Source organism: Gorilla gorilla, chromosome 18, assembly GCF_029281585.2.
Source record: "Gorilla gorilla gorilla isolate KB3781 chromosome 18, NHGRI_mGorGor1-v2.1_pri, whole genome shotgun sequence".
NCBI lineage: Eukaryota > Metazoa > Chordata > Mammalia > Primates > Hominidae > Gorilla > Gorilla gorilla.
In genome coordinates, this window is record NC_073242.2 from 5,274,256 (window position 1) to 5,288,022 (window position 13,767).

At 55.1% G+C, this 13,767-nt stretch overlaps 1 protein-coding gene across 11 annotated transcripts in view; it reads left to right on the forward strand.

The window, feature by feature from the left end:
- The window catches only part of CRAMP1 (cramped chromatin regulator homolog 1), a 64,835-nt gene that overhangs the window by 42,777 nt on the left and 8,291 nt on the right, over positions 1 to 13,767 (forward strand). For 3 of the 11 annotated variants that reach the window (XM_063699892.1, XM_063699889.1, XM_055364921.2), the window contains exons 10-19: positions 101 to 1,216; positions 4,108 to 4,285; positions 6,553 to 6,734; positions 6,824 to 6,898; positions 9,113 to 9,194; positions 10,112 to 10,216; positions 10,461 to 10,639; positions 11,381 to 11,446; positions 12,008 to 12,242; positions 13,049 to 13,213. In XM_063699892.1, coding sequence (XP_063555962.1) covers positions 101 to 1,216; positions 4,108 to 4,285; positions 6,553 to 6,734; positions 6,824 to 6,898; positions 9,113 to 9,194; positions 10,112 to 10,216; positions 10,461 to 10,639; positions 11,381 to 11,446; positions 12,008 to 12,242; positions 13,049 to 13,213 — 2,383 coding nt within the window. The remainder of the gene's footprint in view (positions 1 to 100; positions 1,217 to 4,107; positions 4,286 to 6,552; positions 6,735 to 6,823; positions 6,899 to 9,112; positions 9,195 to 10,111; positions 10,217 to 10,460; positions 10,640 to 11,380; positions 11,447 to 12,007; positions 12,243 to 13,048; positions 13,214 to 13,767) is intronic. The other 8 variants (XM_063699890.1, XM_055364919.2, XM_055364918.2 and 5 more) reach the window with 8 other exon arrangements.

The following is a 13,767-nucleotide window of genomic DNA, read 5'->3' on the forward strand; positions in this document are numbered from 1 at the left end:
GATGCCAGTGGGGAGCATGGCTCGTGTCTGTACCCAGGTGCCTGGTAAGCATCCCTACCTCAGTGCTAGCCAGTGTGGGCCTTCCTTGACGGGCACTCAGCGGAAGACACTCGAGGAGCGGCAGCTGCAGGACTCATGCTCCGCACCGATGCAGGAGAAGGTGACACTGCACTTGTTCCCAGGCGAGAACTGTACACTGACACCGCTGCCGGGCGTGGCTCGCGTGGTGCACTCCAAGGCCTTCTGCACAGTGCACTGGCAGGAGGGCGGCCGGTGCAAGCAGAGTGCCAAGGACGCCCACGTGCTGCCCCCAGCCCAGATCCTGGGCATCCAGAGTGGGCAGGGCACGGCCCGGGGCCAGGTGAAATGCCCGCGGAGCGGAGCTGAGGGCAAGGGTGTGGGGCGGCCCCCTCCTGCGGCTGACGCCTCGCAGAGCTCCGGAGAGAGTTCCCCCGAAAGCGCCCCTGGGGAGGGGGCTGCCCTAAGCTTGAGCAGCCCGGACGCTCCTGACAGGCCTCCTCCCAGGCACCAGGACACTGGGCCATGTCTTGAGAAGACCCCTGCAGAAGGCAGGGACAGTCCCACCCGGGAGCCAGGGGCCTTGCTGTGTGCCTGTGGCCAGCTCCCAGACCTGGAGGACGAGCTCTCGCTTCTAGACCCCTTGCCCCGCTACCTAAAGTCCTGTCAGGACCTCATTGTCCCCGAGCAGTGCCGCTGTGCGGACACACGGCCTGGGAGCGAGCAGCCCCCTCTGGGTGGGGCGGCCTCCCCAGAGGTGCTGGCTCCTGTCAGCAAGGAGGCTGCTGACCTTGCTCCCACTGGCCCATCCCCGAGGCCCGGCCCCGGGCTCCTGCTGGATATTTGCACTAAAGACTTGGCAGATGCACCTGCAGAGGAGCTCCAGGAGAAGGGGAGCCCCGCGGAGCCTCCACCGCCTCAGGGACAGCCTGCCGCCAGGCCCCCGAAGGAGGTCCCCGCCAGCCGGCTGGCTCAGCAGCTCCGTGAGGAGGGCTGGAACCTGCAGACCTCCGAAAGCCTCACGCTGGCCGAAGTCTACCTCATGATGGGCAAGCCCAGCAAGCTGCAGCTGGAGTACGACTGGCTGGGGCCCGGCCGCCAGGACCCCCGCCCCGGCTCCCCGCCCACCGCCCTCCACAAGCAGCGCCTCCTCAGCTGCCTCCTGAAGCTCATTTCCACCGAGGTCAACCCCAAGCTGGTGAGTGGGTTGGAGCCTAGCCCCTCTGGCGGCCCAAGGGAAGCCAGGCCCAGCCTTGGAGGGCTCCCTGCTGGGTAGCTAGGGCCAGCACGGTTGGGGTCCAGATGAGAGAGACAGGTCCTGTGGCAGGGGGCCAGGAGCCTGCAGGACCTCAAGGAAGGGGGAGAGGCAGGGACCCAAATGATCCGGGAGACAGAGGCTCTCCACAGACTACTTTCCTCTCCCTCGAGGAGGGATCCTCGGGCTCTTGATGAGTGTCCCCACTTACGTGCACGGTTCCAGAAGTGCAGTGATGAGTGGCCTGGGTGCTCCCTTCTGTGTGGGGCGTGGAAGAAGACGGCCAACAGGCAGGCAGTACCTTGTGAGCCTCCTCGTGTTCCTGGGAGTCTGCCAAGCCCAATCATGCAGCTGAAGGGACATTGTGCACAGGACCCAGGGTGACAGAGTGAGGCCTGGAGCCGAGCTAGCCTTCTGGCTTATCTAATCACTGTTAACAGGTTTCCACAGAGGGAATGATGGGTGTAGTTCTTGCTCTGGAAAGACCATCCCAGCTGCTGTGCAGATGTGGCAAAGTCAGAGGCCGTCACAGAAGAGCAGGGATGTGGTGCTGCAGCAGAATAGTGGAGCTGGGGACCAGACAGGACGGTCCCTGCAGGGTGTGGGTGGTCCCTGAGCCTAGGGAAGGGTCCCTTACCACAGGGAGGTCAGTTGGTGGAGCCGACAGATGGGGTGCAGAAGGCACTGCTGCCAGGAGTAATCCTACCCCACAGCCCCAAGTCCGATAGGATCTCTGGGTGCAAGAGAGCAAGGTCCCACGGCAGGTCCATCCTGAAATGGCATGTTTAGGGGCTGGTGAGCTGCTGGACATGAGCGAGGGGCTCAAAGGATGGAGTGGGCAGGAGCTGCAGGTCACTGTGGACCCCTTAGCGCTGTTTCATGGTCAGAATGTGTGGGAGGCTCACATGTCCCTGTGCTGGGGGGACTTAGGACTCGGGCGCTCACGAGCCCCCACACACCCACTGCTCCACACGGGCCGTCTTACAGCTTCTGAGTGATGCTCACTTCTGCCTGCATTCCCCACGCCTCCCGCTGGTTTTCCACTCCCACCCCCAGCCCGTGCAGGGCTTACCCCGGAGAGTTGGTCCATCAGCAGGTGGCAGGAATGTGCAGATTTGCCTGGGGAGCATCAGGGGGGCTGGAGGAAAGAAAGTTCTTGCAGGGGTGGTGGAGACTGAGCCCAACCCTCAGGCACCTCTGAGGTCAAGCCTGAGGGTGAAAGTGGCTTGGGGGTAGCATAGCAGAGACACCAGGGTGAGTAAGCGGGGACCAGAAAGACAGTGTCTTTAGAAGGCTTTTCAGGTTTGGCTTTTGGTGGGCTCATGGGAGGGGCTGAGGAGAGACATGGCGCCTGTGTTTGGGTGCCCCAGGGAAGGGACCAGGGTAGGCTCCTGAGAGGGCAGGCAGCAGTTCTGGGACACAGAGCAGGTAGGAATCCCACATGGAAAGGCATCCCCATCCCCTGGGAGCTAGTTAGGGAGGCTGACTTGGGGTGGGCCTGGCAGACTGGACAGACAGACAGGTGCCTGATGCAGCTCAGGTGTGGGGCCAGGTGGCCCTGTGCTGTCTCTTGCCTGGTGGAGCTGTGACAAGCACCCCAAAAGGCCCGAGCCCCAGAGATCAGGAGATGTTGGAGGCTGCTGAGCCGTTGTCGCAGGTGGAAGGAGCAGCATAGGAAGGGTCATGAGGTGAGAGGGGTCCTGGGGAAAGCCTGGGGTATGGGGCTAGGGCCTGAAGGCTCTGAGTGAGCAGACGGGCAGGGCTGTGCTGAGAGCACGGGGTGGAGGGCTTCTTAGTCCATACGGAGGTTGCCCCTGGTGGGATGTGTGGGGTGTTCAGGAGAGTGAGGAGAAGGAAGAGAGCCGAGAGGCTGGGGTGTTGGCCGAGTCTTCCCAGCGGTGGTGGCGTTTCTGTGGTGGGCCAGACAGGGACCCCAGGACTCGGCAGCAGGCTCTGCAGGCTGTGGCGTGGGCTTGCACATCCCCTGGGGTTGGGCTCTGTGGGCCTGCACACCCCCCAAAGTTGGGCTTCATCCCTGCAGAGTGCTCTTCAGCTGTGCTTGTGTCTGATTCTAGAAAGTCAGCCTGTATTTCCTTCCTCTGACTCACAAGCAGAGAGGCTGCTGCAGTCTCATGTTGACTTTTTAATATAGCTTTGAGCTCTTGACACTTGTCACTTGCCATCCGGCACCTCTTCCTGCAGCCTGTGCTGGCACTTCGGGCTGGTTCCCTCCCTCCCACCTCTGCCCGTAGCACGTGGAAAGGTACTTGTGAGGAAGGGAGTGGTTTTCATTACTTACCTGACCGGTGACTTTTATTGATTGATTGATTGATTGATTGATTTTTTTCTTTTTTTTTGAGACGGAGTCTTGCTCTGTAGTCCAGGCTGGAGTGCAATGGTGCGATCTCGGCCCACTGCAAGCTCCACCTCCCAGGTTCACACCATTCTGCCTCAGCCTCCGGAGTAGCTGAGACTACGGGCGCCCACCACCACACCCGGCTAATTTTTTGTATTTTTAGTAGAGACAGCGTTTCACCGTGTTAGCCAGGATGGTCTCGATCTCCTGACCTCATGATCCACTCGTCTCGGCCTCCCAAAGTGCTGGGATTATAGGCGTGAGCCACCGCACCTGGCCGACCAGTAACTTTTAAAACTGGCAAGCTGCCGAGCGACTCTGGGGACACTGAGGTTGGGCGTCTCTGGCCCTGGCCTTTGCCATCACGACACTGTGCTCTCTGAGCTCGATGATTTTCTCGTGCCTCCTACTCCAGGGCACGCAAGAGCCGTTTCTCATGTGCTGAGTTTGGACATTGTTTGGCCCATTTCTGTCCTAGGCTCTGGAAGCAAACACCGTCTCTACAGCCTCAGTAAGGCCCGCCCAGGAGGAGCAGTCGATGACGCCCCCAGGGAAGGTGGTGACCGTCAGCTCTCGCAGCCCCCGCTGCCCTCGGAACCAGGCCTCCCTCCGCAGCAGCAAGACCTTCCCGCCCAGCTCTGCACCCTGCTCCTCAGGTGAGGCTGTGGCAGCCACACTCCCTGTGCCTGGGCTGCCCTGATGGCACCTCAGGCTTCAGGGGCTGTGCCGAAGCTGAGAGCACAGGTGTGCCTGAGGCCGGACCCCACTGTCCAGCTCGCCACTATCCAGCCGACAGGGTGAAGGTGCAGAATCACTGCCTCCTCATGGGGAGGGTGATGCCAGGGCTTGTCGTGAAGGACTTTGGGGTCCCAGGGTGTAGAAGCTGGCGAGAAGCCAGCCTTTGCCAGTCTGGTCACTTTGGGGTCTGCTTCATGGGGCCAGCAAAAGCCTTGCTAATGTGCTGAGTTGGTGGTTCAAAGTCCCTGAGAAGGCTGTTTTTTTTTGTGTTTTTCTTTACATGTAAAACCTCAGAATAGAGAATCCTTCAGTTAGGGGAGGTGCCAGTAGGTTAACACAAGTCCCGGAAAGAATGATGGAGCAATCTCCAAGTCCAGAGTGTACCCCAGCTGCGTATAGGAAATAATTTAAATTCAGGGATCATAAATTGTGTTCCTGGTACATAAAACCCCAAGACAAGCATGAACAGTTTCCCGAGGCATCAGTTTCACTGGCTTTCAACCCATAGTATTTTTAGAATAAAGCAGAGATTATCATGGTTAGAATGGTGAATTTTTAAGTGTAAAAATGGTGAGTTTTAGACTGGGCACAGTGGCCGATGCCTGTAATCCCAGCACTTTGGGAGGCCGAGGCTGGTGGATCACCTGAGGTCAGAAGTTCCATACCAGCCTGGCCGACATGGCGAAACCCCGTCTCTAGTAAAAATACAAAAAATTAGCCTGACGTGGTGGTGCACGCCTGTTAATCCCAGCTACTCCGAAGGCTGAGGCAGGAGAATCACTTGAACCCGGAAGGCTGAGGTTGCAATAAGCCAAGATCGCGCCACTGCACTCCAGCTCGGGCAACGGAGCGAGACTCCATCTCAAAAACAAAAAAAACAATGAGTTTTCAAGGTAAAATAAGGCCCGGAACAGTGGCTTATGCCTATAATCCCAGCACTTTGGGAGACCAAGGCAAGAGGATCACTTGAGGCCAGCCTGGGCAACATAGCAAGACCCCATCTCTACAAAATATAAAAATAAAAAAAGTAGTTGTATGTTGGGGCTCATACCTGTGGTCCCAGCTACTCGGGAGGCTGAGGTGGGAGGATCACTTGAATCCAGGAGTTCAAGGCCGCACTGAGGCGTGATTGTGCCACTGCACTCCAGCCTGGGTGACAGAGGGGGCCAGGTGAGAGGTCCTGGCCTCCTGGGTGACAGAGGGGGCCGGGTGAGGGGTCCTGGCCTCCTGGGTGACAGAGGGGGCCGGGTGAGAGGTCCTGTGAGAGGGGGCCAGTCCCTACTATGAATGAATTTTTTTTTTTTTTTTTTGAGATGGAGTCTCGCTCTGTCGCCCAGGCTGGAGTGCAGTGGCGTGATCTCAGCTCACTGCAACCCCCACCTCCTGGTTCCAGCGAGTCTCCTGCCTCAGCCAGCCGAGTAGTTGGGATTACAGGCATGTGCCACCATGCTCGGCTAATTTTTGTTTTTAGTAGAGACAGGGTTTCGCTATGTTGGCCAGGCTGGCCTACCATGAATTCACAGGGTGATTTACAGCAGCACTGACAGTGATGAAAACATTTAGCAGGGTCCCACAATACTGACTCTCAAATATTTCCTGTTCTTTTACCTCTGGGTCTGTTTTCTAAAAACTAGAGATTTACACCAGGGAGCAGCAAGCTATAGGCCTGCAGCCCAGATCCAGCTCACTGCCTGCTGTTTATAAATAAAGTTTTATTGGCACACAGCCACACTCATTTGCTCACATGTTGTCTGTAGTTGCTATTGTGCACGGCTGAGTTGCCCCAGAGACGGTGTGGTCTACAGAGTGGACATTGGTTATCCGGCCCTTCACCAAGAAAGTTGACTGACTTCTGGTCTCCCCTAGAGACACTGAAGGCTCTTCTAGCCCTGGAACATCTTTGGTGTCTTATCTGCCCTTACCCCTGAGCACTGAGCAAAGTGGTGAAGTGCTTTTGTCCTATCCAGGAGACCAGTGGTCTGCTCAAAATGGGAACAAGAATTTCAGTGAGAAGGATAGAAAATCAGTCTTTATGTGGGACTGAGATAGAGGTGTCTCCTTTCAAGGCAGCCAAACAGGTTGCCAAGAGAATGTCTTTCTGACTTTCTTCCCAACAGAATTCCGTGACCCTGGACCTGTTGCTAGGTGAATGCTGTCACATTGATTCTCTCCTCTCCTCTTCCAGGTTTGAGAAACCCTCCAAGACCCCTCTTGGTGCCTGGTCCCTCCAGCACAGGAAGCAGTGACTCAGATGGAGGCCTTTTTGCTGTCCCGACAACCTTGCCACCCAACAGCCGACATGGGAAGCTCTTCTCTCCCAGTAAAGAAGCAGAGCTGACTTTCCGCCAGCATCTGAACTCCATCAGCGTGAGTGTGTGGGGCCGGGCCGCCCGTGTGCGAGCGTCCCCATGGTCTGGAGAGTGCACCTTCAGGTGCCGGACGCTGCTCCCTTACAGATGCAGTCGGATTTCTTCCTGCCAAAGCCCCGGAAGCTGCGGAACCGGCACCTGCGGAAGCCACTGGTGGTCCAGGTCAGGGTCTTCTCAAGTCTGAATGTGTGGCCTCGTGGCTGGGCCAACCAGGACACAGGGCTTCTTCCCTCTCTCACATTTTCATGGTGTAAAATGTGGGAAATTCCTGCCCCTTCCTTCCCTCTTGTGAGTAGGGTAAAAATACAAGTAATAACAGTGAACTTAATGGTACCCAGAAGTAAAGGTAATCTTTCAACAACATGGAAATCCACTTGCAAAAAAGACAGTTATAGGGATTCAAGTCCAAAGAATGTCCCAGATTGGGATGTATTTATGGACTCTCAACACCTATTTATAAACATTTAGTCCGTGGGAGCAGTTGCCAGGGCATGTGGGTCAGCCAGAGCCCAGACCTCTCATGAGCTCCCCGGGAGTCCCCGAGGATGCCGTATGCAAGCCTGGGGGACAGCCAGGGACTCAGAGGCACCTCAGAAGAAGAGCTTGGCATTCTGATGCATAAAAATACAGAAAGTGAGGTAGGAAGTCTGAGGTAATTATGGCCTCAGAAATGTATGGATGTGTGTTATTTTGGATTAATGCACAGGTTTCCTTTTGTTAGACTCTTAGAAATCTCTTTCTCCCTTGAGATTAGTATATTTACAAATGAGACATTGCATGAACGGTCTTAGGAAGAAAGTGCCTGCTAAATCTTAGGTGTTTTTTGTTCAAACTAAGACCAGGGTTGAAAACTATGGCCCAGGGGCCACTTCCAGCCTGACTGTTGTTTTGTTTAATTTAAAACATCTTAAGAGAATTCACATATCATAATGTTTGCCCATTTAAACTTTATGACTCAGTGGTCACAAGGTGTACGACGACCATCACCATGGTCTAATCCCAGAACGTTACCACCCAGAAAGGAAACCCTGCTCCTATGAATTCACGTTGCCTTCTCCCGCCAGCCCTTGGCAACCACGGATCCACTTTCTGTCTCTATGGATTTGTCTATTCTGGGCATTTCCTATAAATGGGATCATACAATTTGTGTTCTTTTCCACATAATATTTCTGTAAATAAAGTTTTACTGGCACACAGCCGTGATTATTCATTTCTGTACTATCTACTGTTTTCCACACGGGCAGGTATATGGCCCCAAAACCTAAAATATTTCCTGCCTGGCCCTTTACAGAAAAAGTGTGTCAATCTCTGCTACAAAAAGTGTAGCCTTTGGAGTGAAAGCTCACGCTACTAGGCTGCAGCCTACTGCTGTCTCTAGTAGTGCCTCCTCTCTAGTCTCTCCGACGCCAGTGTCCTGGGGCATTTCAAAGGGTCAGAACTGCAGCGGCACCCCCAGAGGCGGAAGCGCCTCAGACACTTGTAGGTCGAGAGACACTTTTTTGTTCGTGTTTTATCTTGATAACTAGCAGTTTCAGTGATGAACACGGTTTCTCAGATGGTAGTCCTTGTCACTCAAACCTGCCGTAGCACATTCAGCCTAATTGTTCACACACAAAAGCCCTGGAAAGGAGCACTTTATGCCCTTTGGTGCCTGTGCGTTACAAGCAGTGACTTTGTTTTCCTCACCCCATGTGTGAGGAAGCCCAGAATGGGAGGTGTCACTCCTAAAAGTCCATGTCCAGTGGTTATAAACAGGTTTATATAACTAGTTGCATTCCAGCCAAATCCAGAAGAAAGTTCTGGATTAAAAGTGGATCAGGCCAGGCGCGGTGGCTCACACCTGTAATCTCAGCACTTTGGGAGTCCGAGGCAGGTGGATCACCTGAGGCCAGGAGTTCAAGACCAGCCTGGCCAATGTGGAGAAACCCCGTCTCTACTAAAAATACAAAAACTAGCTGGGCGTGATGGCGAGTGCCTATAATCCCAGCTACTTGGGAGGCTGAGGCAGGAGAATCACTTGAACCCGGGAGGCAGAGGTTTCAGTGAGCCGAAATTGCACCACTGCACTCTAGCCTGGGTGACAGAGCAAGACACCGTCTCAAAAAAAAAAAAAAAGTGGATGACTCTGACATTCCTCCAGTTTCCCTGGGGAGGGTTTGATTACCTGGGTTTGTTTGAGAGAGGACCTAACTGGAGCTTGGGGTACACGGGTCCTAACTGTCTGAGCAGTCCCAGGTACCCTGTGTCATCGGCTCTGGAAAAAGCCCCACCTTACTATGCTGGGCACCCTCTTACTTGGGACATTCCTTTGTAACTGGGAGTGATTTTTTGGTGTGGGAGTTTCATCACCTTGATTGTTGACCATTTTCCCCACAGAGAACACTGCTCCCTAGACCATCGGAAAACCAGTCCCACAACGTTTGTTCCTTCTCCATCCTGTCTAACTCTTCCGTAACTGGTAAGGACCCTGAGCTTTTCTGGGGTAGCTTGTCCCTCCTCCTCACATGAGGGCCTTGGCTTTGGAGACAATGGGTGCTTATTTCCGTGGCTTATTTTCAGGCATTCCTTTGTCCATTCTACCGACAAATACCTAATGTGCCGTATGTGCTGGGCTGCAGGCTGCGGTGGCGGGCGAGGCAGCTAGTCCAAAGGGTGCCCTTCGTCTGTGGCCTCAGATGGCCCTGTGTGAGGCACTTGGCTTGGTTTGAGTTGTGTCTCTTGTCTGCTCTCTCTCTGTAAGGTCTTGTCAGCCGTTTTATGGAATGGATGTGTTCTTGGGGTGTATGGATTGTGCTTCCATCAGTCTGTACATTTAGTGGGGGCCTTGGCTCCTTGCAGTAGATATTACACAAGGAGTAGCCTCTAGTGAAACACATACTCTGTGACTTCCCTTTTCTACCAGTGTTGACTTCCACGTCTCTCACTGACTTATTGCAAGACCCTTAACAGCTGTCAATTGCTTTTTCTCTTGCCTACTTGTCAGTTTTCAACTGTGGGAAGCCTGGCAAGATAAAACCAAATTGCAGTGGCAGCATCTTAGTCCAGAATCTGATGCTCTGACTGCCCTGGGGCCTATACCTCAGCTTGGGGGCTTGTCACCCTTCAAGAGCCATTTCCGCAGGATGACAGTGGTGACTGCAGCCTTCCAGTAGCTCCTGGGAGGCACAGTGGTGGGTGCCAGAGCTTGTGTCACGTTGGGGGCCTGTGTGACCTCTGACTCCTCATGTTAGCATTTGGAATGTTCAGTGGCTTCCAGCTTGGCTCGGCTCCCACACGCCCAACAGTGGCTGTAAAGGAAGCCCCCTGCGGCCCCATCCTGCTGTGAGGGCATGGCGGGCGGGCTCGACATGTCTGCTTTTGCCCTCGCCCTCGCAGGGAGAGGTTCGTTCCGGCCCATCCAGTCTTCTCTGACCAAAGCAGCTCTGTCTCGGCCGATCGTGCCCAAGGTCCTTCCACCCCAGGCCACGAGTCACCTGGCCAGTAAGTCTGTACCTGCATGGCCACAGCCACTGAGTGAGCCTCTGAGGGATGTTTTTGTGACCAGGTTTTTTGAATGTTTTCTTCTCCAAATCATAATGTCTCATTACCCTTCACCGAGAACATCTAAGCCCTTGGCTCTTGCATTGACATGAGGTGCGAGGGAGAAGCTGTTCCCCGAGCCCTCTTGGGACATCTTATGGGTTGTCAGTAGAGCAGAGATGTGCAGCGTCCTTTTTGTTGCCAGGTGCTATCGACTTAGCAGCTACGAGTGCCGGCATCCTTTCCGGGAACCCCCTCCCTGCCTTGGACACCGAGGGCTTGTCTGGCATCTCTCCACTGTCTTCAGACGAGGTGACGGGTGCCATCTCGGGTCAGGACCCTACTGGTACTCACCAGGATGGAGACACCCTCCCCACTGTGGGGGTGAGTATGTTTAGAAGGGCTTTTCAGCATTACCACCAACTTCTGGTGTGGACGCCAAAGCCATGGGGCTGAGATCACACTGGACTCCAGCTCTGCCTTTGGAGGAGAGTCTCTGGACCAGGGGTGCCATGGCGTAAGCAAACTCTGTGTAGTACAGAGCAGGAGAGGCCTCCAGAGCCACTGACGAAAGGTGGGGACAGGCTTGCCATGTGGCACTGGAGAACTCAGAGCTAAGACGGTGTGGAAACATAGCTCCATCTGAGAGTGACCATAACCAGGCTGGCAGCAGAAAGCCCACAGCGCTGTGCTTGGACACCACTGAGCATCTCTTTCATCTGGGAAGAGAGCAGCCTGCATGGCCTTGGCCATTGCTCCTTTCCAAGGCTCTGAGCACCTGGTTTCTCTGGCCTCCCATGGCCACTTCAGAGCTGCCCCAAGGAGGGTGGGGTGGGCTGATGCTGTTAAGACCCCAGGGAGCCCAGCCCTGCCTGCTACAAGGTTGACTTCCTGATAGGACTTTACTTCACTCTTGGAAGCAACAAAAAATTGGAAGTACAGGGTCCACACCTGAAAGTAGCCTTTCAGTGTTTTCGACCTTAGACCCCTGTCCATTTACTGTCCCTCTGCTGTTAGGAGGCCAGGGGGATGGAACATCTCTTTTTCTGGAACTCTGTCGCGGGTGAGGGTATGGGTGGCATCTGGTGCACCCTGCGGCTGCTCATGGGCGTGCTCTTCCTGCAGGGCTCCGACCCATTTGTCAGCATCCCTTCGAGGCCTGAGCAGGAGCCGGTGGCAGACGGTTTCCAGGTAGAGTGTGCTCTTGGGCTGCTGAGCAAAGCAGCTGCCCCAGGACTCCCTCCAGTGCCCTGAGCTGCCACCTGCAGTCTTGGAGTGGCCCGGCTTCTCTCCTAGACTGTGCAGTGGCTTTGCTGTTCTTCCACCTGCTGTGCCGACTGCCCAGGGTGGATAAATGAATATGGCTGTCCGCCACCTCAGACTTCCCTCCTCCCCTCTCCAAGGCGGGCCGTTTCAGACCCAGCTCTGGAAGAACTTAGCACTCTGGAAGAACTCAGCTTTCTGGGAGGAGGGGGCTGTCAGCTAGTAACTCTTACCCCAGCCCCCACTCTCTTTCTGGCGGCAGTCAAAGCAGGTCCAGGCCACTGCAGCCTGACTTTCTGACTCTGCCATAGTGAGTGTTTTTGCGAGAAATAAATTCCCCGAGTGTGTTCCTGAGTTGGAAGGATGAGGTGACTGCAGCGCTCATCACCCTATTGATTTGCCCGCAAGCTAGGAGAGTAAGCTGGTGTTTCTTCCCTTGTCATGGGTTCTGATAGACCTGGTTGTGTCTGAAAAATACCTGTCTCCCAGCAGGGCTCATCTGTTCTCTCCTTATCTGAGCTGCCCAAGGCCCCTCTCCAGAATGGCCTCTCCATACCGCTGTCCTCATCAGAGAGCTCCAGCACCCGGCTGTCTCCACCAGACGTCTCTGCTCTGCTCGACATCTCCCTGCCCGGCCCACCTGAGGATGCGCTGTCACAGGGCGAGCCTGCCACACACATTAGCGACTCCATCATTGAGATCGCCATCAGCTCCGGTCAGTACGGTAAGGGCAGGGCGGCCTCACAGCCCTTCCTGTCATCAGGTGTTGATCTCCTGCCCCAATGTTGGCCACACTTCCTGGGGATATTCCAGTTTTGTGATTTTTACGAATTGAAAACCTGTCACCTACAAGGTGCTGCCTGTCTCCAGCAGGGACCTTGCAGGTGGATAAGGTATCTGTGGGACCTGAGGCAGCTGATGTCCTGGTAGGCTTGCTCCTGACCTTCAGGCGAGACAGTGGGATGGCCCCAGGTGCCCTTCAGCCTGGGGATCACAGAGTGTTTTCCTAGTTGATCTTGAAGCTGAGCAGGCGGCCTGGGGTCTTGCACAGCTTGTGAAGCAGTTGGGCTGGGCCCTGTGGGCTTTGGTCTCACCTGCTGTCTGGGACAAAGCTCCTGGGAGCAGTGGTTTGTTGCTCACTGGTGTGACCCAGGCTGTGGGTTAAGAGAGATATGAGTTCACAGTGTGTTAGCATGTAGCCTTGGGCAGGTCACCAACTTGTTGAACCTCCCTTTCCTAAGCGGTAAATTGAGAATAAGGTACAGCTCCTAGGGCTGCTGTGGGTGCCGTGAGATGACTCATGTGGAATCCGTGGTGGCTGCTGCCGTCGCCTTCACTCTGCTGCGCCCTGCCTCCCTGCAGAGCTGTTCTGCGGTGCTGCACTCCTTACCTGCCGAGCCATGCCATCCATCTGGTTCAGCAGGCCAGAGCCCTGCGGCCCTGCTGCCTTCTCCGTGGTGGGCTGGAGAAGTGAGTTGCTGTTCACCACCCCGCAACAAGGCGTTTCTGATCTGGGATCTTGGTTGGCAGGTGAAGGAGTCCCTCTTTCTCCAACAAAACTGAATGGCAGTGACAGTTCCAAGAGCCTTCCCTCCCCGTCCAGCAGCCCCCAGCCACACTGGATCGCCTCTCCCACCCACGACCCCCAGTGGTACCCCAGTGACTCCACCGACTCCTCGCTCAGCAGCCTGTTTGGTGAGTGTATGGGGAGGGCTCCCGTCTCCTTTTCCAGGGCAGCAGGGGCTGGGGTCTGCGGGACGCTGGATTCTCGTTCTACTCAAACTCCCACTAGGACTGTTGGCTTGTTCGCTTCTCAAGTGTTTGTATTTTTCTGAGTTAATATTTTTGGGTGTAATTTACATGTAGGAAAATGTACACATTTTTAGTGTACAGTTCACCAAGCTTTGGCAAGCATGTATAGCCTGGTAACCCACAACCCAATGGAGACCTAGAACATTCCCGTGACCCCAGATGCTGGGTTCCGTGTGCCTTCCCAGTCTGTTCAGCTAGCCTGGCCCCTCCCGACTGGGTTCTCTTGAGGGGAGAAAAGGAAACTGGTGTCTTGGCACTCTCTTGGCTCCTCTCTTTCTGTGGTCAGTAAGGTATTCAGAAGTGGATGGTCCAGCTGCCACCTGGCACATTCTTGAATACAGATCAGAGAGTTCAGAGGACGTGTCCATCCTCCTCCCCCACTGCCCATTTGCCCACTGGGTAGCAAGTGTGGCAGGAAGGGGTGTATCAGGGAAAGG